Raw genomic sequence first — 27894 nt, forward strand, 5'->3', positions numbered from 1 at the left:
ACTTGGTTTGTGGAAGAATTAAAATTCTGCCGGCATTTATTTCATAGCAGGAATCAAGAATAGTTGCAAGCTGTCTATGACATCTTAGGAGCTAAACTGGATCTCATCTTAATATCATAATCTGCTAATCAATTCATTTTCCTCACCTGGGCCTGATTTTAACTTCTCAGGGGAACATTTCAAGCATAGTTTGCGGAAAATTGACTCTTACTTGACAATTGTAAGAGTCATAGCATCTTTCATTCATTCTATCTCAAGATCAACTTGTATTAGCTTGCTATAGATGGTAGAGAAAATATTATCTTCAGGAGCAGTTAGAGAAAAATGTCTTTATGAGTTTGTCTCCTAAGCCCAAAGCAAGCCAGTTGACCTCATTATGTCTGTTTATCTTTGAAAGTCAAAATGTATAAGACGGGAAAGGAGAGAGAACTTGAAGGTATTAATATTAGTTGAGCCTTTTACTAGGGACCAGGCACTGCAGTAGACATACCACTGCTGCTGCTAAGTCACTTCAGTCGTGTCCGACTCTGTGTGACCCCATAGATGGCAGCTCATCAGGCTCCTCGGTCCCTGGGATTCTCCAGGCAAGAACACTGGAGTGGGTTGCCATTTCCTTCTCCAGAGCATGAAAGTGGAAAGTGAAAGTGAAGTCGCTCAGTCATGTCCGACTCTTAGCGACCCCACGGACTGCAGCCTACCAGGCTCCTCCGTCCATGGGATTTTCCAGGCAAGAGTACTGGAGTGGGGTGCCAGTGCCTTCTACACTGTCTCATTTCATCAACCCTCCATAATGGGTGTGGTTAGCCCAGTTTTACATATGAGACAACTCATATGTAAAAGGTTGCATGTCAATAAGTAATGGAGCTTGGATTTATCTGGTACAAAAGCTTTACAGAATTGCTTCAAAAAAGATGGTATAATGCAAAGTACTTTCAAAAAGATACAGAAGTATATGCAGATAAAAATCATTATTCCTAAACTGAGGACTTTCTCTGAGCTTTGCTGTTCCTATTTACCCTGGCAATTTGTTAACATTATCAATTTGGCCAGCAGGAACATTCTTGTATATTTAAACTATTGTGGAGAAGCCAAGAAATAAAGTTATTTCCCACGGGAATTTTGAGACTAGAGTTATTGAGAAACTAACTGAAGACTCCACCCAGCTCTAGGACAGTCAGCGTAACATCAGAGGAGCCCGGTGGTGAATAAATCCCGAACCAAACGTGCATTTTGGTCCTCACATTTGCTGTACTCAGCTATATATACTGGAAAACAAAAAAGACATCAGAGAGTAATTGGACAGGAGGGATGCTGGTTCAGAAGCAAAGCGCAGAATCCAGGCGAGTGGGCTTACTGGGAAGGGCTCCTGCCACGTTGCTCCCATGATGGAGGGCCGTATGATGGCAATGTTGAGGTTGCCACCTTCCTGCTGCACCACCACCTCTCCCAAGGCCTTGGTATAGGTGTATGTGTTAGGCCAATCTCCGATCAGTTTCGGTGTGATCTCGTCAATAATAGCGTCGTCTAACCACCTAAAGGTAGTCAGAGTGAAAAAGAACGTTGTCAGCATGTATTAGACAACATACCAAAAAGAAATTGTGAGACACTGACAAACAGAACTTCCCCATTCCAGCTTGAGTTCTGAAATTCGGAACTGTCAAAGGACACCAAGGCTTGAGTGTGAACCTATCCAGATGATGCAAGATGGATGAGATCTTTGCTCCCCACTGCTTAGCCCAACATTACTAGTTGAATCCTATGGCCTTCTGTCTCAATAGATTTATCCAATTGTTATGCAGTCTGCTGCTTGAGTGTGTGTGTGCGTGCATGCGTGATAAGTCACTTCAGTCATGTCCAACTCTTTGTGACCCCATGGACTGCAGCACACTAGGTTCCTCTGTCCATGGGATTCTCCAGACAAGAATACTGGAGTGGGTTGCCATGCCCTCCTCCAGGGGATCTTCCTGACCCAGGGATGGAATCTGTGTCTCATGTCTCCTGCATTTGACAGGTGGGTTCTTTACCCCTAGCGCCACCTGGGAAGCTCCCTGCTACTTGATTACATACAGCTAATTTCTATCTTCAATTATAGCCTCTCAGAGCGAATGTACCTATCAAGGTACATTCAATGAATGTATTGTGAGTGCCAGTTGGGTGTCCAACAGTGGGCTGGCTGCCCTGGTCATGGACTTGAGAGGCTGTCATCAGAGGTGTCAGTGGCAGCCCCTCTCATTCACTATTGTCCAATTAGAACCTTGGCACTAATCTTGAAAACTTCAGCTTTGATTTTTGTTTTAAATTCTACTTAATGTCTTAACAAAGAAAGGCAACTACATTTATCAGAACTTACAATCTGTTTTAGAATCCATGCACTGTATTTTGAAGATCTGTTTAGAGTCTATGCTAATAACTTGGTAATCATTTCCAGAGATTTCCAATGAGTTTTAAAGTGCTCTAATAACTATTAATAGTCTGTCAAGTGGGGTGAGAACAGCACAATGAAGCAACTTTAATACAGTGACTATTGAATACCTCTACCTTCAAGAAGATCTGTATCATGAATAACTGAGTTACCATGGCACCAACCTAATTTTTTTTTTTAAAGATGGTAAAACCATTTTAATAATCCCAGAGTCTACCTGCTTTTCTCTAAGAGAGCAATGAAATTATTGTTGATTAAATATTGAATGTTTCTCTTAGCTGGTAGATCTATTTGGTGAAACTTTGCATATAATACAGTTTTTAAAAATTAGGTGACATGTCAGTGTGATTTTATAATTAATGTGTTTGGTACATTTATTCCCATTTTATTGGACCCAACACAATCATATTATTTTGATTGCAGAAAAATCTTATTAGAGGTTATCGTTTTCCTCTCATGATAAATTATTGAGTATTTAAGAAGTGCTTAATGCCAAGACATTCAGAAACACAACTCTCAATTTCAATATCGGAGAGGAATGTCAATACTGTCTGTTATGGTCTAGTTTTCCTTGCTTTGCAGTTCTAGTGCTGAATATCTTCTAGCTATCAAATGCCTTCTGGTTTACACTGAAAAGAGAAAGGCTGAGAAGGTCTGAGAATTAAAAACAACTCCAAATACTTAGAAGAACAGAAGTTATTTCAATCACATGGTCACTGAGTGTTGGAAGAGAGTGAGGGACAATCTAGGCGCCTCTCTATCTTTCTAATAATGTTACCTTTACCTCATCTTATTTGTGGGTCAGCAGTGGATTAACTGACCTAAGACCATTTTTATTTTCACCTACAAAAACATACAGGTTACAAAAAACTAGGTCTGAAGAAATACAGCCCAGTTTTAACAAAGCTGTAGAGAAAACAGGTTTAAGAAAGCATCAGGTTTAAGGAAACAGGTTTAAGGAAAGCCAGCAATACCCTCGGATTGTATGTCCCATGGCTGGTACCATATGCTGTCACTGCTGTTGGTGTGCATGAAAAAGGTAACACTTGGAGGCTTCTCCAAGTTTGGTGAGTTAGCTCATCTTAGAAAACACTGGTTTCTAGGTTTCTAAGAACACACAGCAAAAGAAGTTGCAGTACTCTGTAGATGATCTGCCTTTACTATTTGTAGCTCCGCCATATTCTACTGTATCATTTTCTCATGTTCTCCACTGGCACTTGTGAAAAGTAGCAATAATTGCATGTGTTCTAAAGTTTCAGGTGATGAGGACAAACAGGAACATTCACAACCACACTTAAAACTATTTGATTAAACAAAATGAGCTAACACATCTAACACATATTTAGTAAAAACGCCAAGAAGCATGTATCTAGAAAGGTCACAGTTGGTTTTAAAATATCTTTTCTAATATAGCCAAACAGATCATATCTCACCTTGCCATTTCTTGGGTTCAAAGAGATTAATGTAACATTCATTGGTTAAGTGATGCCCTTTTCAGGACCTAAAATTGGTCCATGTTCTTTATCAAAATTTGATTTGGAGCTGTTGCTTGTCTTTAAACTAGTAAATAAATTAGCATGAAAAAAGGACACCATATAAACTAAAGCACATTTCTGAAACTAAGTCAAAGCACTTCGGGATACTCAAGGAGATGTCTGAACTCATGGGCTCCAAAGTCTAAACTTCTACTTAAATAGCTTTAAAAGAAGCAAAAAGTCACACACACATATACATACACAATACAGACAATTTCCTCTAAATATTATTATCTTTTTTGGTTTGAAACTTATTTATTCAACTTTTTATATCCTTATTTTCATAATTTTTGTATTTACTGAATGAAATAGCAAGAGGAATATATATTTTTCCTCAGTTTTCCTGTGCAGCAAACAGGGCCAACCTAGTAGTGAATCAGGAAAAGCTTTCTGGAGAGTAAGTACTGGACATCCCCCAAGGTAACCTTTGCTGTCTTTTCTCTGACCTGGAGTATGTTTGTCCCTTGATTACTGCAATTATCATGCTATATGTTCTTGCTCGGGCTTCACAGGGTAAAGAGTCTACCTCCAAAGCAAGAAACGAGGATTCAGTTCCTGGGTGGGGAAGATTCCCTGGAGAAGGAAATGGCAACCCACTCCAGTATTCTTGCCTGGAAAATTCCATGGACAGAGGAACCTGTACATTCCATGGGGTCACAAAGAGTTGGACATGACTGAGCAACTGAACACAAAAGTTCTTGCTCATGTCTGTTTCCCGACTTTACAATGAGTCCAGGAGTGCAAGGATTATATTTTTTTAATCTCTGTGTCCAATCACCTTACTCTCCCCAGGAACCAGCTAAATGTGTGCTCTTTCACAAAACAGTCATGATTGGCCAGTGCTGTCCAAAGTTTGGGAAGCTGAGATAGACAATGGTAGGAGAGAATGGGTGAACTCAGAAGGAGGTGAGGTTGTGGGGAGACTGTGGAAAAGTTAGAGAGGGGATGTCTTTGAGGAAATGAAGAAAAATTGGAATTTAAGGTATCCCGTGGCAGTGGTGAAAAGTTCTGGGACGCTGAAAGGCTAAAGGTTGGCCAACTTCAATTGGGTGGTGACTTCAGAGTAAATTTAACTGGCTCCAAAGTAAATTTGAACCACTTCTTGGGGAGAAGGGTATATCTGAGCCTAATGCTTGTGGTGACTTGGCCTCTGTATTACCCTATAGACTTTATTGAGCACATATTGTGGTTCCAGTGACCTTACACCATGGAAATTATTCAGCTTATTTAAGAACAATTTAATTCTGCTCTGATTCATGTTGAAGTCTGGCGCTATTAAAAGTACACAGAATTTCCAGTTTTTTGTTTTTTGTTTTGTCAGCTGCTTAGATGCCATCTTAATGCTATACAATCCTGACAATAAAAGCACAAATGCTAAAATTAGCTTTTTCTGTTCCCCTAGAATAGATAAACAGGGGTTTCCACGTGGCTCAGTGGTAAAGAATATGGCTGCAAATGCAGGAGATGTGGGTTTGATCCCTGGGTTGGGAAGATATCCTACAGGAGGTAATAGCAACCCACACCAGTATTCCTGCCTGGGAAATCCCATGGACAGAGGAGCCTGGTGGGCTACAGTCCACGGGGTCACAAAGAGTTAGACAGGGCTTAGCAGCTGAATGAAAACAAAAAAAAAGGTGTACGCAAGCCAATAGGCAAAGCAGTAGCCATGCCCTATTGGTTTTTCTTTCCACAAACACATACAGGTTTTCTACATGTATTGCCATTCAGAAAGGCTCTAGTCCCCTTCCCCATTCCATCTCAGGTGATGGGTCTCCATGCCTCTGGAGACTTCCCATGCTAACCTATCCCCTTTTGCTCCATAACCATCATGTTCCTAAAGCTCACTTTCATCAAAGTCTTTCCTTGATTAAAACAAAATGAAACAAATGGCCCAAGTCACACACACACACACACACATACACACACACATACACACACACACACACACGAGTCCTCCCTCAACAGATCTGTCTGTAGAATTAAACATAACCCTCTGCAGGGTACTCAAAATGTCCATAGTGTGGCTCCATTCTATCTTTCCAGCTTGACCTCTAACAGCTTGCCTACATATAACCTATGTGATGCCAAAATGGGCTTACAGCTCTGTCCCAGGCAAGTCCTAGGTTTTCCTCCTTCGCTAGCTCTGCCCAGTGTGTGCCCCATCTGACTGTCCCCCACTGTACACATTCTTCCAGTTCTAGCTCCCACATCTGTCTTTAGAGTCCTTCAGCACCAGCAAACCCACTACATGCCATTTCCTCCACCACACCTCTGAGGTAATTCTGCTCTGTTCTATTTGCCTTTGACTGTGAGCTCCTTGAAAGTACAGTCCCTATCTTAAGAAAGCACCATTTAATCACATGGGAAAGTATGTGCATATACTAGAAAGACCATAATCATGTGGCCATGGAAAACCTTTGTGTCTCTGCACTTACTAGTTGAGAGATTTGTGAAGAGTTACTTAACCTTTCTGAGGCTGTGTTCCTTTGTTAGTACATTAGCCATAATAGTATCAGCCCTACGATGTTATGTTAAGGAATTAAATGTCTGTGAAAGTACCTTTGTTCCAAGTAATTGCTCAATGATGATTCATAGAATCCTTCCCTTCTTATTGCATATTTACTAGATTGGTTTAAGCATGCTAAATAAAGCACTAAGTAATTATGGATCCATTTTTCTGGTTCCTAACTCTAGTTATTTCATGTTTTATACAGATATAAAAGCTTTTTTCTTCTACACAGCCCCTCTAAGAGGATTTACCTTGGCCTAAAAAGTATGGGAAGCATAAGCCCCAAACTTCTGTCCTTGTTGGTCAGCTATGAGTATCTTTAAAAATAAACATTCCACTTAAGCTGTTATTGCGGAAAACTGGAGTTTGTTGGTCATCCCTGATCCATTTACACACATGAGTTTCTAAAGGTAAATATTACCAACTATGTAGAAGCTGGAAATATACAGGCAGAAATTATAAGAATGGTGACATCATTACATCATAAAACGTCTGTGTTGGGATGAGGGGCAGAAGACAAGTGCACAGATAATCAGTTGCTGAACACGAAAGGCCAATTAAAAACATCAAGTCCTAATTTATTATGAAAATGTGTGTATACTAAAGTTTCCATAATAAGATAATCAAAATGTATCTTTTGGGAATGGTTAGGGACAAAGGAAATTCTGGATTTTCAGAGATGGGCTGAAGGAAGGGAGGGGCTGGGCTGTGAGATGGACAGAACATGGGGTGGGCTGAGAAGGACAGAAGTACGGGGCAGGAATGAGAGGTGTAGAGTTTGGTTCACAGTTCCATTCCCTTTATTAACAATGCCAAGCAGGATCTCTTCAGCCTGCACAATCGGGAAAGTTCCTGGCAAAAAAGTGCACACCCTCTTTTATTTCCCAGAACTGTAATTCCCATTAAATTGCTTCTCTGGAAAAACAAAGGTTCATTTTACTGTTTTATGGGTGATTTTCTTTTCTTTTTTTTCAGCTTTACTAAGGTATACCTGATGAACAAAATTTTAAGACAGTGCATATCGTGATGATTTGGTACACATATACATTGTGAAGGGGCTTCCCCGGTGGCTCAGTGGTATAGAATCCACCTGCAATACAGGAGCTGCAGGAGATGAGGGTTCAATCCCTGGGTGGCAAGGATCCCCTGGTGTAGGAAATGGCAACCCACTCCAGTATTGCTGCTGCTGCTGCTGCTGCTGCTAAGTCGCTTTAGTCGTGTCCGACTCTGGGCCACCCCATAGACGGCAGCCCACCAGGCTCCGCCGTCCCTGGGATTCTCCAGGCAAGAACACTGGAGTAGGTTGCCATTTCCTTCCCCAACACATGAAAGTGAAAAGTGACGGTGAAGTCGCTCAGTTGTGTCCGACTCTTCACGACCCCATGGACTTTAACCTACCAGGCTCCTCTGTCCATGGGATTTTCCAGGCAAGAGTACTGGAGTGGCTTGCCATTGCCTTCTCCGACCATTCTTGCCTGGAAAATTCCATGGACAGAGGAGCCTGTACAGTCCATGGGGTCACAAAGAACTGAACACGACTGAAGCAACTTAGCATGTATACATACATTGTGAAATAATTTCCTCTCCCTCCATCTAAAATTAATGTATTCATTACTCTTTTATGAGAGATTTTATTTGATCACAACGCTTCAAGATTTTCTTGCTGTTTAACTCTTGGTTCCTTTTTTGTAAAAAATGAGGACCACTGCAGTACTCAGAACAATAACAGTGGCTAGACCCCATAGGGTTACTGTTAAAAATCTCCAAGGGCAATTTTATTTTAACCAGAGGCCAATTACAAAATAGAGAAGAAATCAGAGAAAAATATTTTCTTAAAACAGAGCAACTAAACCTGGATTTAGGTGCAGTAGTATTTATTCAGAATAACTTTAATGCTGTCATTTTAAAACTTCAGAAAATTCTATCTGATATAGGAATTGTTGAAACAGTCGTGAACAATGGTCTAGTTGGTGAGGGGCTGCTGGGATTTATTCAAAGCATTATTCCAAACTTAACACATAGGTTTTATTCCAAGTTTAAGAAGAAAAAAAGAGCAATCCAAAACACAGATAAGATGAGGGCATATATGTATTTTATATGTAAGACTTCACACTCTCAAATACCAGCTTGCTATGGAATTCTATTCCTGCTTTGTCTAAACAAACAAGCAAGAACACATCTTAGCCAGAGTGGTATGAAAAAAGATCATCCAGTTCCATCAAAAACTTTTCATTCATTCAGCAATATTTGAGTTCCTACTTTGTGCTGGCATTGAAGAATAAGAAGGAACAAGAGACAGTCTTCTCCTTTGAGAATCTCATTGGCCACTGGAGATACAGACAAATAATCAGACATTTGGAATGACCTGTGCTAAATGTCATGATGAGGATGAGCACAGGATGCTCTGGGAGCACAGGAATGGCCACCTGAATCCATGTGCTCCCAGAGGAAAGCTTTGATGTCTGGATAAGAACTTACCAGAGGAAGCAGAGGTAGAAGTAGCTTCTAGAGACAGAACAACCTAAGCCAAGGAAGACACGTATGAGAGAGAGTACTTTGTGTGACTGCGGCACACATGTAAGACCGAGAGGGATGGTGCTGGACAGGTGGTTCTGAGTATAAAAATTTAAATAAATAAACTGTGGTAATGATGTTCTCTTTGTTTAAAAAAAGACAGCGTTAGCTCCTTAACTGCATTGAAATGCATTTTGTTGAGACAAAATATAATTGTTCTCCTAGTTCTGTTTGGCCACATATATGTATGTTTTAAAATAATTGTTCTCCTTGGAGAACAGTACATGACAGACAGACATAAATTTTGTATTAAATGTCCATTACAGTTTGATCATCAATCATATAGCCGATACCTGCCTGTACCAGTTGACATATGCTGGGGAGTGGAGAATGCCTGTTAATAAATCAACTCTTCCTCTGGGAGGAGAGCTTATTCTTTGAAATGGGGTGTGGGAGGGTTTGAGCATCTGGACACAGTGTGGGAGGGAGAAAGTGGTATGGAATCTCTGGGTGAACTGAATCTCCATTTCCTACCTTTTTCTCTGGTGACCTCTCAGAAAAATCAAAGGACAGGGAGAAGTCTGCTCCTTTCTTGGGCTTCTGAGTGCTCATTTTCTCAGTTGGGTCTGACTCTTTTGCAATCTTATGGACAGTAAGTAGCCTGCCAGGCTCCTCTGTTCATGGAATTTTCCAGGCAGGAATACTGGAGTGGGTTGCCATTTCCTATTTCATGGGCTTATCACATCCATAAACACCACATTTACCAAAAGACAAAGCTGTAAGAGGATGGCTAAACAGCATACAAATCATTTCCATCCTGAAAACATGTCAAGGCTTTAGACCTCGACTTTCCTGCACTGACTTTGGCATCACAGTGTCTTTTCTCCAACTATCCTGAGAAATTCTGGACTCTGAAAGGTTCCTTTGCACCAGTTAAGCAAATCATGATTTATTAGCAACTTTAAGCAACCTCTGTCTCCTTTAAGTGACTTTCATTTTTCTTTCGTCCTGGTTATTTTAAAATGACAGGTAAAAATATCTGTTCTCAGAGCTGTATGAGATAAAAATGTTTGCCCTGAAGGGAATAAACTCTTGATTTAGCTAAAGCTAAAGTGTATATCTAAAATAGAAATACAGTATTATAAAAAATTAAAATCTGACAGATCCACTGTGAGAGTATATTTTCTCTGCTATAATATGTTTTATGCAGAGTCTTTTAAAAAGCAAACAAAATAAGGCAAATTTGGTAAATAGAACACAAGAATGAAGAGGCAGAACAGAAAAACATACTTATTTTGAGATCAGGGTGATGTCCTAAAAAGAAAATAGTTCCTGTTAGTTGGCCAAAGAGAAAAATGCTAGACTTCTGTCTCTCCTGCATAATAGGATCATAAGGGAAGTGTCTCTCAGCTGAACAGATCAAGAAACTGACACTTTCTGCCAGATTTGGAAGAAATTTCTCTTCCCTATTAGTTCTTCTTTATCAATTTTTTGATTAACTGCTATTAAGCACTGTAGTAACTGCTTTGTATAACTCACATTATCATCACAGGTATAAAGACAGGCACTATTATTAGCCTCATTTCACACATGAAAGAATTAAGGCTCAGAGAGGCCAAAGATTTGCTCAAGGTCACAGAGCTAGTAAGTTGCAGAACCTTTGCAGTCTAATGATAAAGCCTTTCTTCTGGACGTTTACATGCTATGTATGCAAACCTCCCTTGGGTGCATGCTAAGTCGCTTTAGTTGTGTCTGACTCTTTCGCAATCCTATGCACTGTAGCCCACCAGGTTCCTATGTCCATGAGATTCTCCAAGCAAGAATACTGGAGTGGATTGCCATGCCCTCCTCCAGGTGATCTTCCTGACCCAGGGATCAAATCCACACCTCTTGTGTCTCCTGTACTAGTGACACCTGGGAAGCCCTGATACTTCCCTTGAAAAAAATCTAGTAGCAAAACTTAGTTCACTAAGAAGTGAGAAACCACCTCCATAAAGTATTCTCAAGTACCTCATGGAATTCTAAGCAACCTAATACAGCTTTTCTATCCCAATTCTCCTCCATCAAGAAGCACTCTACTCCCCACTGGGGACAGAGAATAGCAAGGACAGGGAGCTGAAGCTGGCACCTTTTCAAAGCATTCTGCTCCCAGGGTATCTCACTGTCTTACTTTGTAAATGAACGAAAGTCCGTCTCCCTTCACCCCCACCCACCGTGTAACCCATGTTACTTACTCCATGGAGTCAATGATTTTTTTTGGCTCCACAGGACATGGATAGACGACTTCGTCAATGTGCTTCAGGTTACAATTTGAAAAGGCAGTAGAAATGTGTATGAAGGCTTCCAGCTTCGGCATCTGACTGGCCATGAGCAAAAGCTGCTGGGTGGCAGTGACATTAAGCTGCACAGCATGTCTGGAGAAGGTTAGGCAAAAGGAAATACAGTGAGGCAAGTCACATCCCATTTTGCTGGAGCTGCACCTACTTCAGTAACTGGCATATCCATCCGATTTTTGTGGCTGCATCGAAGGACCAGGAGGAAAAGTATGGGTCATGGCCACACAGTTATATGATACTTGGAATATGTTATATGTTGATGATGTCTTTTGTGCATATAAATTCTGTGATACATGTTGAGAAGTCATCTGATTCTAAATCAACTGGAAGGAAAGAAAATCACAATCCTCTGAATTTATAAAGGGACTTCTTAAGCAGCCATTAAAAGAATAAAAAACATAAATTAGGCATCTACCTTAAGTTAGAAAATTCAAATAAACTAGAGGAGAGCAACAGTGAATATAGAGTGATAAATATGTTTCTATTGCAAAGGTATAGGTCAGATATAAAAATTGATGTCAATAGAGAACAGATGAAGTTGCCAAGGGGGAGAGAGGTGGGGAAGGGATGAATTGGGAGTTTGGGATTAGCAGATGCTGACTATTATTTATAGGATGGATAAATTACAAGTTTCTAAAGTAAAGCACAGGGAACTATATTCAGTATCTTATGATAAACCATAATGGAAAAGCATATAAAAAAGAATGTATACATGTATATATGTGTGTATATATACAACTGAATCATTTTGCTCTACAGCAGAAATTAAAACAACATTGTAAATCAACTATACTTCAGTTAAAAAAATGATGTTAAAACTCTAAATTTTACCTAATAGAACACAAAGCTGCATAAACATATGGATATGATGACATTGAAGTAATTCTTTTTCTAGAAATATATGTTTAATACAAAATTAGGAAACCTATTACTCTAACTCAAAAAAAGAAAAAAAATATGTGATCATGTGTAAATATATACATATAGAAAAAATTTTAAATGACATTCAATACCCATTTCCAGTTCAATTTTTATAATTTCACTAAAATAAGAAGAAAATTATTTAAAAATACATATACTTCAATTTGACAGCCTGTGTATACTTAATGGTGAAAAGTAAGGAGTACTGGTTTTAAAGTCAGAGTTAAGAAAAATGCTCACAATCACTACTGCTTAACACTGCTCTGAAGTTCCAGCCTTATAATTAGAGAGGAAAATAATAAATACCATCACTGCAAAGCCAACCACAAAATCACTATCAGATTATAAAACTGTATATCTGAGAAAAAACAGAAGCAGCTGGAAAAAACTGGGGTGAACTGGTGTTCACTTCTAAAAGTTACATGAAAAAATCGCTAGCTTTCCTGTATAGAAACAAAAATTAGAATCTACAATGGAAGAACAGCACATATTCAAAAAAGAACATTTAAAAGATATCAAATTAATAAGTAGGCTCTAAATAAAGAAAATTATGAAACTTCATTAAGGATCATAAGAGAAAAATTGAATGAAGATATACATTGTTCTTGGGTAGGAAAAGTCAATGTCTAAATCATGCTATTTTTCTAAATCAATCTACATGGTCAAGGTAATCTCAATCAAACTCACAACCCTTAAACAAACTTGGCAGATTTATTCTAAGTTTAATCAAGAGGTGAGAAAAGTCAGGAAAATTCTTTAAGAAGAGAAAAATGTGTGTATACTTGCCTAATAAAATAAGAATAGTAGTCATTAAAATATTGTGGTACTGGAAAAGAAAGTCTAATTAATGGGATTTTCAAAAAAAGGATTCAGAAATAGGCATTTAATATACTATTTTATTTTAAACAAAAAATGAAAATAAATCATTTAATATATGTTGTTTAAAAAATAACCATCTGTTAATATTAAAAAAATATACTGTACAACACATACACATCACTCTTATTTTTATAGAATTTTCCTATTATTCTTTAGAGGTAAGTAAATTTTAAATGCATCAGATTTAAATGTAAACATAAAACAATTAAAATACTAGAAGAAATAATGAAAAACTGTAAATAATAAAAACAGAGCTGAGGACAAACGATAAACTGTTAAAATATTTTGAGCCTTATAAAAGATGAAGAGTTAATATGCTAAATCTTCCAAGAAGTCTTAAAATAGACCAAAAAAAAATTGTTTCAGGAGAAAAATAGGTGAAGAACACAAACAGGCATTTCACAAAAGAATAAACTGTCAATCAGCATTTAAACATTCTCAACCTTTCTGATTATCAAAGAAATAAAAACCAAAATTTGCAATACTATTTCCATTTTCATATTGACAATGATAAAAAGAATTAAAGAATTGTAATATGGTACTGAAATGAGCACTCATATGTCCAAGAACAGTGTAAATTCATACCACCTTTTTGAAAAGCAACTTAGCATTATATGTCAAAATATAAACTGTTCATAACCTGGACATATCTGGCATGTGTCTAATAATTCTACTTTTGGGAATTTACCTGAAGGGAAAAAATGTATATACACAGATGTTCATTGCAGAGCTGTTTATAACAGTGAAACATCTAAGCAATGTCCCTCAGTACAGAACTGCTTGAGTGTATTATATACATGTACAATGGGATGCCATGTAGTCACTACAAATTATAATAAATTATCAGTTGACAATGAAAGATATCTAAAAATACAACTGAACAGGTTGCAAAAAAAAACATCATTCCATTTTTTGGAGAAATTGAACATAAGGCTATTTTATTACAGATGTATAAAGAAAAGTTGAAATGGATGGTCTTCACAATATTAAATGGTTATCTGTGGATGGTAAGATTCTGGAAAAGATTTACTCCTTTGTTTTCATTGAGAATATCTCTTTTTTCAAAATAGAAATAATGAAGAAACATACACATATGTGTGCACACACACGTGTAATACAAGTCATGAAAGGGGCCTGGGACTGTACCTGAGGTGGTCATCAAAGCGCACGGTAGCGGCACAGTGGAAGATGATGTTTGTGTGGGAAAGAAGCTCCTTCATGTCCTCCTTGCTGATGGCAAAGTCATTCTGATTGAGGTCTGCAGAAATAGCTCGGATCTTCTCATGCACATTTGGACAAACTTCTTTGACTTTTTCAAACAGCTAAAACATAAAAATCATCAAAGATCATCATCACCAGTAATGTTCTTATTTTCACTGATTTATTTCATTTTAATTCACAAAAACTGGTTATTAGTTGTAATAATATGACAGCCATCTGCTATATTTCAAGGTCATCTGCAATTCAAGGTCAACTTAGAATAATTCTTGCTCCTCTTATTTTGATAAACATTCGGAAAAAGTTCCAGTGACCAGTAAGGAGTGTATTTTGAACTTTTCCTGGGTGAAGCAGTGGTAATAAGTCATCCATATCTTGCACCATCCTCTCTTCCCTTCCAAGACAGCTTCGTGTTTAAACATGGTGATTATTTCCATTTCTGCCTGGGAGATACTGTTTTCAGGGCAAACTCACCAGCCTTTATATACCTTGACAAATTACCAGCAAAATCACCAGCCTTTAAGAAGGTCTCATAAGCGCAGGTTCAAAACAACTTGGTTAATTGCATCAGATTAACAAGAGGACTTAGAAGCACAAAGATAATTAGGAAAAAAACAAATTAAGCAAATTTGTAATGGGTAATTTTTTATATAATCTCATTTTAATATATAAATGGCAGTTATTGTCTAGTAAGAGGATTACATGAGCTCGTGTACTTTTTATCAGATTTTAATTGATTTTTTAATATTCTAATTTATTTATAAAGGGAAAAGGAAAGAGTACTGGCAGATATAGCTTTTATTACAATTATTCAGGTAAAACACAGCCTCTATTTTCCCTTCCACATAGAAGTTCTCAGGTTGAATTGGTATTTTCCATTTTCTTGGAAAATAACAATTTTAATGAAACCATCTTGGTTCCAATCTACTTTGATAAAATAAAACTTTATTGTAGTAATAGTTTGGTTTGTGAAAAGTAAGGGCAAGAAAAGTAAGGTTAAACGTTTAGAAAGGTTAAGAGCAGAGAAAATTAGGATGTGGTTTAATACTAATATAGTAGAGACAAACAATCCTCCTTTCCCTTTTAACTCCAAAAGAATGTTTTCATCTGTTCCTTGATCCTTAGCAGAAGGCTTCTCCTTCCTGCTAGAGATTTACCCCAGGCTTCTCTGCTGGGTAATAAGAAGCTGATTTCAGGTATTTACAGAAATCGTGTCTCGTTTGTATCAGGTAAGACCATGTTCAGAGGACATCCTGGAAATTTAATGAAGCCAACTAGGGAAGGGAATTAAATCCACATACTGACCTGGCAGGATAATATACATCTGTCCCCAAGCTACTATTTTTCTGCACTGTAGGACCAGCCTTTTTAATATTGTGTTACTATAATCCTGAAAATAATTCAAAAGTTAGGCCACTCTTCAATGCTTTTTTGACATCTAAGATTGATAAAGCATCTCAGGGACATTCTCAACAAAGGTCATTTAAATTCTTTTGAAAGACATTTAACAGCTCTCCAGTCATAAAAGTGAAGTCGCTCAGTTGTGTCCGACTCTTTGCGACCACATGGACTGTGGCCTACCAGGCTCATCCATCCATGAGATTTTCCAGGCAAGGATACTGGAGTGGATTGCCATTTCCTTCTCCAGGGGATCTTCCCAACCCAGGGATCGAACTTGGGTCTCCCGCATTGCAGGCAGACGCTTTACCAGCTGAGCCACCAGGGAAGCCATAATGGATTTTAAGGATGTTAATATTTGCTTTCACAGTCGAACATTTTCCTTTGTGTTGTTGTTGTTGTTGAGTCATTAAGTCATGTCTGACTCTTTGCAACCCCATGGACTACAGCATGCCAGCCTCCTCTCTCTTCCACTATCACCTGGAGTTTGCTTAAATTCATGTCCAATGAGTCCGTGATGCTATCTAACCATCTCATCCTCTGCTGTCCCCGTCTCCTCCTGTTCTCAATCTTTCCCAGCATCAGGGTCTTTTCTGATGAGTTGGCTCTTTGCATCAGGTGGTCAAAGTATTGGACCTTCAGTTTTAGCAACAGTCCTTTCAGTGGATAATCAAGGTTGATTTCCTTTAGGATTGACTAATTTGATCTCCTTCCTGTCCAAGGGACTCTCAAGAGTCCTCTCCAGTATCACAATTTTCTTTTGTAGTTCATGTTAATTATACAACAGACACAGGTTGGATTTTTTTGGATAAGTTTATGCCACATTTATACAGTTATCCTCCTTTTTAAACAACTGAATTTATAGGAGGCTCTTTCTGAGTCACGATAGATTTCATTCATAAGAAATCTATTTGAGGTTCTGTTAAGTCTGACTTTGTCCTGTGAAGACTTTTGGCTGCTTGAGAGCAAGACATGGAAGATGACCTCAGTGTCTACTTTTTTAGCAATGGGGCTGGTCACAGATGATGCAAGCTGCCATGCAAACATTTTCTGTTGCCTTTGGCTTTTATGATTATATTTTTTAAATTTTCTTTGGCTGTGCTGGGTCTTTGTTAGGGTATGCAGGCTTTCTCTGGTTGTGGAATGGAGGGGCTTCCCTAGCTGTTGCACTTGGGCTCTCATTGCCCCACAGTTGTGGGATCTTAATCCCCAACCAGGGATATAACCCAATCCCCTGCATTGGAAGGCAGATTCTTAACCACTGGACCACCAGGAAAGTCCCAGGTTTTTGAGACTTTAAAAGTCAGAGGATATTATTAAATTTTACTATACTTTCAGACCACCTGTACAATGTTGAACAGCACAAAGATACATTTACAGCATTACTGTTTTAGGAGATAATTACTATTTCTCCCAAATAAAGTCCTTTTGAAATAAAGGACTTTTGAAATAAAGTCCCAATCAACATCCTATTTATGGATTTATATTTTCAAATAAGAGGGGATATCTGAATGAACATAATGTAATTTAAAAAGAAGTTTAAGTATTCTGATTGAGGTGGTATTGATTACAATCCATTGATATAAATCACGAATTGGCTGCATCAACTGAAGCCACAGTAATAATTAGGGTCCTATTTTACTATATTAGCCAGGCCTGATAATATAACCATTACTAGATGGTCAATACTGAAATCAGATTGATTATTTTCTTTGAAGTCAAAGATGGAAAAGCTCTGTACAGTCAGCAAAACCAAGACCGGGAACTGACTATGGCTCAGATCATGAACTCCTTATTGCCAAATTCAGACTTAAATTGAAGAAATTAGGGAAGACCACTAGAAAACGCTGGTAGGACCTAAATCAAATCCCTTATGATTATACAGTGAAAGCGACAAAGAGATTCAAGGGATTAGATCTGATAGAATGCCTGAAGAACTACGGATGGAGGTTCGTTACATTCTACAGGAGGCAGTGAGCAAGACCATTCCCAAGGAAAAGAAAGGCAAAATGGTTGTCTGAGGAGGCTTTACAAACAGCTATGAAAAGAAGTGAAAGGCAAAGGAAAAAAGTAAAGATATACCCATTTGAATGCAGAGTTCCAAAGAATAACAAAGAGAGATAAGAAAGCCTTCCTCAGTGATCAATGCAAAGAATAGAGGAAAACAATAGAATGGGGAAGACTAGAGATCTCTTCAAGAAAGTCAGAGATACCAAGGGAACTTTTCATGCAAAGATGAGCACAATAAAGGACAGAAATGGTATGGACCTAACAGAAGCAGAAGATATTAAAAAGAGTGGAAAGAATACACAGAAGAACTGTACAAAAAAAGATCTTCACGATCCAGATAATCATGATGATGTGATCACTCACCTAGAGCCAGATATCCTGGAATGTGAAGTCAAGTGGGCCTTAGGAAGCATCACTACGAACAAAGCTAGTAGAGGTGATGGAATTCCAGTTGAGCTACTTCAAATCCTAAAAGATGATGCTGTGAAAGTGCTGCACTCAATATGCCAGCAAATTTGGAAAACTCAGCAGTGGCCACAGGACTGGAAAAGGTCAGTTTTCATTCCGATCCCAAAGAAAGACAATGCCAAAGAATGCTCAAACCACCGCACAATTGCACTCATCTCACATGCTAGCAAAGTAATGTTCAAAATTCTCCAAGCCAGGCTTCAGCAGTATGTGAACTGTGAACTTCCAGATGTTCAAGCTGGATTTAGAAAAGGCAGAGGAACCAGAGATCAAATTGCCAACATCCACTGGACCATTGAAAAAGTGAGAGAGTTCCAGAAAAATATCTACTGCTTTACTGACTATGCCAAAGCCTTTGACTGTGTGGATCTCAGCAAACTGTGGAAAATTCTTCAAGAGATGGGAATACCATCCACCTTACCTGCCTCCTGAGAAACATGAATGTAGGTCAAGAAGCAACAGTTAGAACTGGACATGGAACAACAACTGGTTCCAAATCAGGGAAGGAGTACATCAAAGCTGTATATTGTCACCCTGCTTATTTAACTTATATGCAGAGTACATCATGAGAAACGCTGGGCTGGATGAAGCACAAACTGGAATCAAGATTGCTGGGAAAAATATCAAAAACCTCAGATATGCAGAAAGTGAAGAAGAACTAAATAGCCTCTTAATGAAACTGAAAGAGGAGAATGAAAATGTTGTCTTAAAGCTCAACATTCAGAAAACGAAGATCATGGCATCCGGTCCCATCACTTCATGGCAGATAGATAGGGAAACAGTGGAAACAGTGACAGACTTTATTTTTGTGGGCTCCAAAATCACTGCAGATGGTGACTGCAGCCATGAAATTAAAAGACACTTGCTCCTTGGAAGAAAAGCTATGACCAACCTAGACAGCATATTCAAAATCAGAGACTCGACTTTGCCAACAAAGGCTCTTCTACTGAAAGCTACGGTTTTTCCAGTAGTCACGTATGGATGTGAGAGTTGGACTATAAGGAAAGTTGAGCGCTAAATAACCGATGCCCTGGAACTGTGGTGCTAGAGAATACTCTTGAGAGTCCTTTGGACAGCAAGGAGATCCAACCAGTCCATCTTAAAAGAAATCAGTCCTGAATGTTCTTTGGAAGTACTAATGCTGAAGCTGAAACTCCAAAACTTTGGCCACCTGATGCAAAGAGTTGACTCACTGGAAAAGCCTTGATGCTGGGCAAGATTGAAGGCAGGAGGAGAAGGGCTCGACATAGGATGAGATGGTTGGATGGCATCACCGACTCTATCCAGGAGTTGCTGATGGACAGGAAGCCTGCCATGCTGCAGTCCATGGGGCTGGTTGGACCCGACTGAGCTACTGAACTGAACTGATAATATGACTTGCCATAGTCAGGAATGGGCTTCCCTGGTGGCTCAGATGGTAAAAGAACTTTTAATCTGAAATCTCAGCATATGGCTATAGCTTCTAACAAAATAATACTCATTAAATGTTGGCAAAGCCTAGAGTGCTAGAGACTGCAGCCAACTGCCATGCAACAGGTCAGTGCTTTTCAGAATGTTATCCCCAAGTGAACTGCACTGAAATCAGTAGATATGCATCTTAAAAAATTCCTGGACCCCATACCATGCTCACAAAGTAAGAAATTACTGGGCCCTGCCCAGGAGTTTGCATTTCACATCAGGTTTCAAAGTTGATTTTAACTGATCCCAAGCTGAGAACTTCCTTAGTTGCATTGTTAACACAAATAACTGATGAACAACTGTGTATGACTCATTTCCCTCTCAACAGCCCAGGGCAGTTACAAGAGATCAGTGGTTTTCAAACTGTATAGGCAAAAGAAAATTCTAGGGGCCAATTAAAAATGATGCCTCTGTTTCTGATCCTGCCCACAGCACCAACTGTCTCACTGTTTAAACTGTTCACTGAACCCAGGATAGGCAAGGTGCAAGTTAAGAGGCTGGAAGAAGACTCGAGGAGCCAGAGAAACTGCAGACACATTTATTCTCTCCTGGCGGATGCTGCAGCCGTAGCAGTAGACACACTATATTCTCTCCTCCCGTGGCTGACCCAACACAACAGACACAGCAGTGATGCAGCAGTAACACCACCGTGTTCTAGTGAAATGAAGTGAAGTGTTAGTCGCTCAGTCATCTCCAACTCTTTGGGACCCTGTAGACCGTGGCCCACAAGGCTCCTCTGTCCATGGAATTCTCCAAGCAAGAACATTGAAGTGGATTGTCATTTCCTTCTCCAGGGATCTTCCCGATCCAGGAACCAAACCTGGGTCTCCCACATTGCAGGCAGATTCTTTACTGTCTGAGCCACCAGGGAAGCTGCCACATTCGAGGTGGAGCTCATAAATGCCTAGAGCACAAAGTACCTCATGACCAAGAGAGTGCCTTGTGTGGCACATGTGCAGTGTTATAAATGATCTCAGCTGTTACATAGTCATTATTTATAAAATGTGGGGTGAGAGGGCCTGAACATGTCATCTTGGCTAATTTGTTCTCTCCCCACAATGCCCTTACTCCACCCCCAGAGATCTTGACTCAGAAAGTTTGGTATGTAACCAAGAGTTGTATTTCTTAACCATCTCCATAGATAGGTCTGATGGTCCAATACCTTACTTAGAGAAACACCGACTCCAAAAATTCATGTCTGTTTTAAAATTCTGCACTTAAATTCCACCCTCTGGTTTGTAAACTCCTTGATTCTTCTTTTATCACTTTATGCTTGACAGCACCCAGTTCATTGAAACAACTCAAATTTTCCTTGTTAAATTGAAAGTAATTACTCTAAGAATGGGCTTTCCTGATGGCTCGGATGGCAAAGTATCTGCCTGCAATGCCAGAGACCTGGGTTCAGTCCCTGGGTCAGGAAGATCCCCTGGAGAAGGAAATGGCAACCCACTCCAGTATTCTTGCCTAGAGAATTCCATGGACAGAGAAGCCTGGCAGGCCTCAGTCCATGGGGTGGCAAAGAGTTGGACATGACTGAGCGACTAACACTTTCATTCTTCACTGTAAGAACAGTAATAGAACCATAAATGAGAGTTTGATTCCTGAAATTGGTTACCAGCTCTTTTGTGTTGGTGGGATAAAAGACAGCAGGTAACTACTGCTAAAAGAAGACTCAAAGTGATCTATGGGTCCTCTGTATTAACTGCCAAGGGTAGGGGATATGGAAAGGCTCAGAGCAGACCCTTTTCTTTCGTAATGATGACAAGATTAAAAGACAGACAAAATGATGCAAATGGATTATCAATAGATATTAGCTCTTCTGAAAGTTGTTTTTTTTTGGAGGGGTAAAGTCGGGGACAAAACATCAATTAAAGGCAAAAAATAGGTGGAATAAAAATGAGCTAAAAAATATAATTTCAAAAATTTTATTGAAGGCCCACTAATAAAGAACTTATTCATTGAAGGCCCACTAATAAAGAACTTAATATAATTATTTTAGATTCTAAGAGTTCATCATCTTCCTTCTCATATATTCTTTAATGGCACAGGACTAAGAAGGTAAAGAGTTGAATAACTACTTGCTGTGTTTGAACACTCAAGAATGCTGCTTTTTCATTTTAGTAAACCATGCTCTTGATAGATGGAAGATACATTTATGTGGTCACTGAAAGATAATAGCTGGGAGATGATCTAAACATTTTGAACTGATAATAAAGCAATACATTTTTCTTTTTTTCATTTCACATATGATATTTTACATGTTTCAGTGCCATTCTCCCAAATCATCCCACCCTCTCCCTCTCCCACAAAGTCCAAAAGACTGTTCTATACATCTGTGTCTCTTCTGCTGTCTCACATACAGGGTTATCGTTACCATCTTTCTAAATTCCATATATATGCATTAGTATACTGTATTGGTGTTTTTCTTTCTGGCTTATTCACTCTGGTTCTTAGAAAGTTTAGGAGTGTTTCATTGATTTGACATTACACAGACAAGTATTTCTCTTTGAATTTGTTTTTTAAACATGAGAGACTATTTTGGCAATAGTTACTTATAGCCCAGATGCAAGAGACAAACTTGAAAATCCTAAGAAAAAAATTCACAGAAAGAGAAATTTGGGGGTTCAATAAACTGAGGTATGACTTATATGGCCAAATACTAAGACTGCATTTTTATTAAAAACAGGACTTGGGCAAAAATTGAGGGGCATGACATTTATATAATGCTTCTGAAACAAAGTAGAAGCCCTGAACTTGGACTTCTACAGTCAATTTCTTATCCACATGATCTCACTTGGGAGGCATCTAGTAGGTTACTACCTTCTAAAGGCTACTTTAGGTTATCATTCTTTTCTAATCTTGAGAGGTTTTGATCTTTATTCAGTTTACTGATTCCTCTCTTCAAATACAACTACTATTTAATCACAATAACCCACCAAAATTTGCTTAACATTTTTATTTTGTAAAAAAAAAGGGGGTGAGTCTCTTAAAATAAAGGGCAATCTCTATGAAATATCTGGTATCCCAATGAAAAGGAGAGCCTGGAACATTTATCATTGAAATTTTAGAGTGTTGAGTTAAAACAAGTCAATGAATTTTATAAGTCAGCTCTTGAGCAAGAAAGACTTATTTTAAAAGGATATATATATAATCTAAGTTCAGTACAATTAAATACAAATAAGTACATGTAAATTAAGACAAAAAACCATCATACCTAATGTAAAGATTCACAAAATGTTAGAATTTTGCTAGTTCACTGCTAACTTCCGTAAGATATAAAGGATTAACCTATAAGTTTTTACTGCTTTCATGAGAACTACTCTCTAGGACCACAAAGCAGTCTTAAGCATAGTACTATGGTTATCAAATTTTAGCATACAGTAGGGTTGCTTGAGAAGTTGTTTAAAAAGACAAAAACCCAGATGTACCACTCTTAGATATTCCGACTTAGATATTCTGAGTTGAAGCTTGGGCAACTGTACTTTGTACAGGCTTACTAGGGACACTGATACACACTGAAGATGAGAACCATTGCTGTATTAGAAAGATCCTAATTTGGATTTGGGTCTTTGGATTCAGGAAGGCCAGAGTTTGAAGCCTAGTTCTGCCATTTATTAACTATGTGACTGGGGTAAGTTACTCATTTCTTGGGGCCTCGGTGTCTTAGTGTACATGTTTATCTAAAATGTCAATCAAAGGACTGTAACACTCTATGATCTCAGAGAACTAATAATTTGAATATATGCTGCTATTCTTTCTTTTCTACTATTTTTTTCCAGTTTTATTGAGAAATAATTGGAATACATCACTATATAAGCTTAAGAGGTATAGCATGATGGTTTGATTTACATATACTGTGAAATGATTACAATAGGTTCAATTACTATCCATCTCCTCATAGAGATAACAATAAAAAGAAAGAAAAAAAGGAACAAAAATATTCTCCTTGTGGTGAGAACCCTTAGAATTTACTGTTAACAACTTCTATATCATACATATTCTGCTATCATTGAAAACAATTTTGCATTTTGCAAAATTATAATTCACTTAAGAATCTGTAATAAATGCTAGAGGTGACTCAGTTGATCATCCTGTTCCCACATCAAAAGCCACTTTCACAGAGTTCTTTCAGAATAAGTACCTGGTTAGAGGAATTAATTTCCTAGGGGTGGTAAAGCAATGCAGTGGAGAAAAAAATAGGCTTTAGAGATAAGAGAACTGCATTTAAAATATGCTTTACCACTTCCTTGGTACTTCCTTGGATAGGTGACAACTTTCTTGGATTAATTTCTTATCTGTGTTGCAGCAATAAGGCATACCATGAAGTTTTGTGAAGATTAAATAGGGTAATAAAAGTCAGATACCTAGCATAGTGGCTACGACTTAGTAGGTTTCTAATAATAGGAAAACTTCTCTTCTGTTTCCATCAGAAATACTCCACTTCCAAAATGTGCTAATCAGACAGTATGCATGTGTATTTGTGTGTGTTGGGTCACCCAAGGTTTCTGATTATGCCATGTGATCCATATATCTCTAAAAACTGAATATATTTCAGAGTCATGCTGAATCCTGTGGCTTGGTGACTTGTGGAGTGAAGTCAGTATAGGCAATATGAAGCTTTTAAGAAAAAGACAATATGACTGGAAGAAATTTTAAAAGAAGGAAAGAAGTTGGACATGTGAAATCATGCTAGTGATTGAATAAACTAGTGAATGGTATTGTAAAAGAAAACAAGAGATTGAGAAATAAATTACTTCTGTTTCTGGGACCTTAAAGAAGACAAAATTGATTTTAAAAGGCTTTTTGGGTTTTTTTTTCTTAAAAGGAAAGAAATCACCCATAGAAGGGAGGTTTAACATGCTTCAACTAATTTGAGTTGAGTAACTATCAAACTGAGAACGAGTTATACCCTTTCAAAAGTATGTGTCTGTTAATCATGGGGAAATTTTAATTCCTGGAAAGGTTATATTCCCTCTGCTGCTAAGTCGCTTCAGTCGTGTCCGACTCTGTACGACCCCATAGATGGCAGCCAACCAGGCTTCCCCGTCCCTGGGATTCTCCAGGGAAGAACACTGGAGTGGGTTGCCATTGCCTTCTCCAATGCATGAAAGTGAAAAGTGAAAGTGAAGTCACTCAGTTGTGTCCGACTCCTAGTGACCCCATGGACTGCAGCCCACCAGGTTCCTCTGTCCATGGGATTTTCCAAACAAGAGTACTGGAGTGGGGTGACATTGCCTTCTCCAATATTCCCTCTAGTTGTCCCAAATTTATAAAAGCCCCTTGCTTTTTGCAGGATCATTAGTTTCTTAGGAAAAATAAAATATAGTAATGGAACAAAACTGACTTTGGGAATTTTAAATACAACTTTTTTTAAAAATTGTCTTTGCTTTAAATAGAGATCTAACAGAATCATTAATATCATCAGAAATTCATGTTCTGAAAGTTGTGAACAAGCAACTTTTACACAGGGTAGCCTGAACTGAACATGAAAATGCTATTCTTCCTTATGAAATTCTATGCAAACTAACAAGGAACTTTTATATTAGATGAAATTAACTTTTCTGTTGTAGGAAGGAAGGGTGGAGCCACAGTATGTGTGCTGTGCTGTGCAAGTTGCTTCAGTTGTGTCCGACTCTGCGACCCTATGGACTATAGACCGCCAGACTTCTCTGTCCATGGAATTCTCCAGGCAAGAATACTGGAGTGGGTTGCCATGCCCTCCTCCAGGGGATCTTCCTGACCCAGGGATCAAACTTGCATCTCTTCTATCTCCTGTATTGGCAGGTGGGTTCTTTACCACCAGTGCCACCTGGGAAGCCCACTTTTCTGTTGGGTGCTTCTTAATAGTAGTGATGTCAGAGTGCTGGTCTTTTCTTTGCAGACGTTATTTGGTAGAAGTTATTTCTTTAAATGCATTATTTTTCACCTGAGGGATCTAATGTCTTCTAAAAACTACCAGTGATAGTTTTGCAAAAGGATCCAATAAACTATTTCATGGAATGTTGCTATCTTCTATTGTCTTAAATCTAATCAGTTCTATGAACCAAGGGCCCCATGTGTGTCCCAGAATAATTCACTATCCAAAGCTCTCCAGGGTATTTCAAAGTAGGTTTATCTTAAAGGTGCTGAAAGCTTATTGAGTAATCACATTTTTCCAGAGAAGTTGACTTGAAATATCCAGTGCAACCTGACAAGCTCTGCTTTTGTTTATAAATCCACTTCCCAGTGACATAATACAGGATAGCCTTTCCCTGTAAAACCCTGAATTTTGCCTGATCTTCTCACATGCTGTATTCTAAACCTGGCAGCATCTCATCGTAACCCTTGCCTTACCTAATTACTATAGCTTAAGAGGAAAAGCCCAACCATTTCTGATATTCTCTCAAACATCTTTTTTTTTTAGATTCCGACCTCACTCTTAATTAACTACCTCACTCAATATAAATTCATCTACTTGTGGTTTTATTTTTCAGATATGGATATTGTCTTCTTGATGTTTTTTTAAAGTTATTCAGAGTAGGTTATGACCAACTTAAGATCCTAAATGGATATAAATGGGATATCATTGTTATACAAAGGAACACATCTTTAGGGCACTAAAAAACCTCAAAATGCTCTCAACATTCACAACTGAATGATTTATTTGCAATCAATTATCTGTTGTAGTGGGAAAGAATCATGTCTTGTTAAACAAAGCCATATTCTAGATAGCAACATAAAATAAATTTCACCACTGAAAATTGTTTTTCCTAGCTGGAAAGCTGGATGGTTCAGCTACGTGGGCACATTTTTCATAATAAGAGACTAAGCAGGCAGCTTGGGATTCCTGGCAACCCATAAGTGGGCCTGTAGTAAGCATGTCCACATGTCAACACTGGAAATTTGGCTTATTTCCTCTAGAAACTCCACAGATTTTGTAAAAGAAATTAGGAGATCCTTCTTAAAAACAATGTTATAGACTTAGAATCATATTTTTAATCAAAAGTAAATCAAACTAGTTTATTCTGATAAAGTCTCAAAACTAAACATCAACTGAACTTATAGCTGATTCCATAATTTTAGAAATTTGTGATTTCTTTGCTGCCTTATTTATTTACCATCTTAAAAAGTGGGCTTTTTCTCCCACCATAAAAATACAACATTTTCATTGTGATTGTACTTAGAGAGTTCTTTTGGAAAATGATTATTGTTCTGATTTTCCACTACAAAAGACAGTACTTTTTTCCCTCACCATGAAAATACACATACTCATTATAATCTGAAACTAAAATTAATCCAAGATCCCATCAGCATTTATTTAGGGTCATTACTTGAGATTATACTGGATGTTATTTTGCATATTTTTTGGTTCTGAATGTATTATAAGCACTCTCTCATATTATTTAATATTTTATAAAATATAAACTTTAGTGCCTGAGTAACAGTCCAACACATCTGTGCACCTTTCCTCTACCGTGGGACATTCAGACTGGTTCCACGTTTGCTATTCTAAGTAATACTACAATAAATATATATTTTACAGTACTTATATATATATGTCTGGTTGTTTTTTTAGAGTGCCACCTTATCTTTGTGAGAAAGTCCTCAAGAATCTGTCATTAATTCAGATAGATTTACCTCAATTGATGTGCTCCTTTAAATGCTCTGAAAACACTCAAGGAACTTAGTCACATATGAAGAAACTGATCCTCTTTTTTGATTCTCAAGTCCCAGTCCTATATGACCAAATAGTTAAAAATAACCTTCTTTCCAAAGCATTCCCACTTAATTGTCTCCCTGTGAAGGCATGGAAACAGGAAGTGAGAGGTGGTTGCTATCCATACCATGAAAGAAAAGGAATGAAACTGATGAACGAATTTTAATAGATAGAGGGACAGGCTTTTAATAGATAGGCTGGATCATATTTCCTCTGAATACAATGGGAATCAAAGGCAAACTGGTAATGTTTTTATTTATTATGTTTTAAAGAAAAGTTTCCAAGCCTCGCACACTCGATACCATTAATCTACTTTTAAGCACACTGTATTACTATTAATATAGCTCAGTAAGAATTCATGCATCACGTGTGACAGGAGACAAGTACTACTTAAAAGTGATACCAGGTCTTTCTTGGGAATAAGGCATGGGTACATTTAAATCACTCTGTCTATGTCCAAATGAAGTTCAATGGTAGACTCTAGACTGGGTCTTGATTCATAGAAGATATTTAATAAAAATTTGTAAAAT

At 38.1% G+C, this 27894-nt stretch overlaps 1 protein-coding gene across 5 annotated transcripts in view; it reads right to left on the bottom strand.

The window, feature by feature from the left end:
• FAR2 (fatty acyl-CoA reductase 2) overlaps positions 1 to 27894 on the bottom strand; it is a 177461-nt gene that overhangs the window by 23655 nt on the left and 125912 nt on the right. For all 5 annotated transcript variants that reach the window (XM_059886546.1, XM_059886547.1, XM_005206902.5 and 2 more), the window contains 3 exons: positions 14263 to 14438; positions 11215 to 11394; positions 1355 to 1532 (listed from right to left, as the gene is read on the bottom strand). In XM_059886546.1, coding sequence (XP_059742529.1) covers positions 1355 to 1532; positions 11215 to 11394; positions 14263 to 14438 — 534 coding nt within the window. The remainder of the gene's footprint in view (positions 1 to 1354; positions 1533 to 11214; positions 11395 to 14262; positions 14439 to 27894) is intronic.

The sequence above is a fragment of the Bos taurus genome, chromosome 5 (assembly GCF_002263795.3).
Source record: "Bos taurus isolate L1 Dominette 01449 registration number 42190680 breed Hereford chromosome 5, ARS-UCD2.0, whole genome shotgun sequence".
NCBI classification, from domain to species: domain Eukaryota; kingdom Metazoa; phylum Chordata; class Mammalia; order Artiodactyla; family Bovidae; genus Bos; species Bos taurus.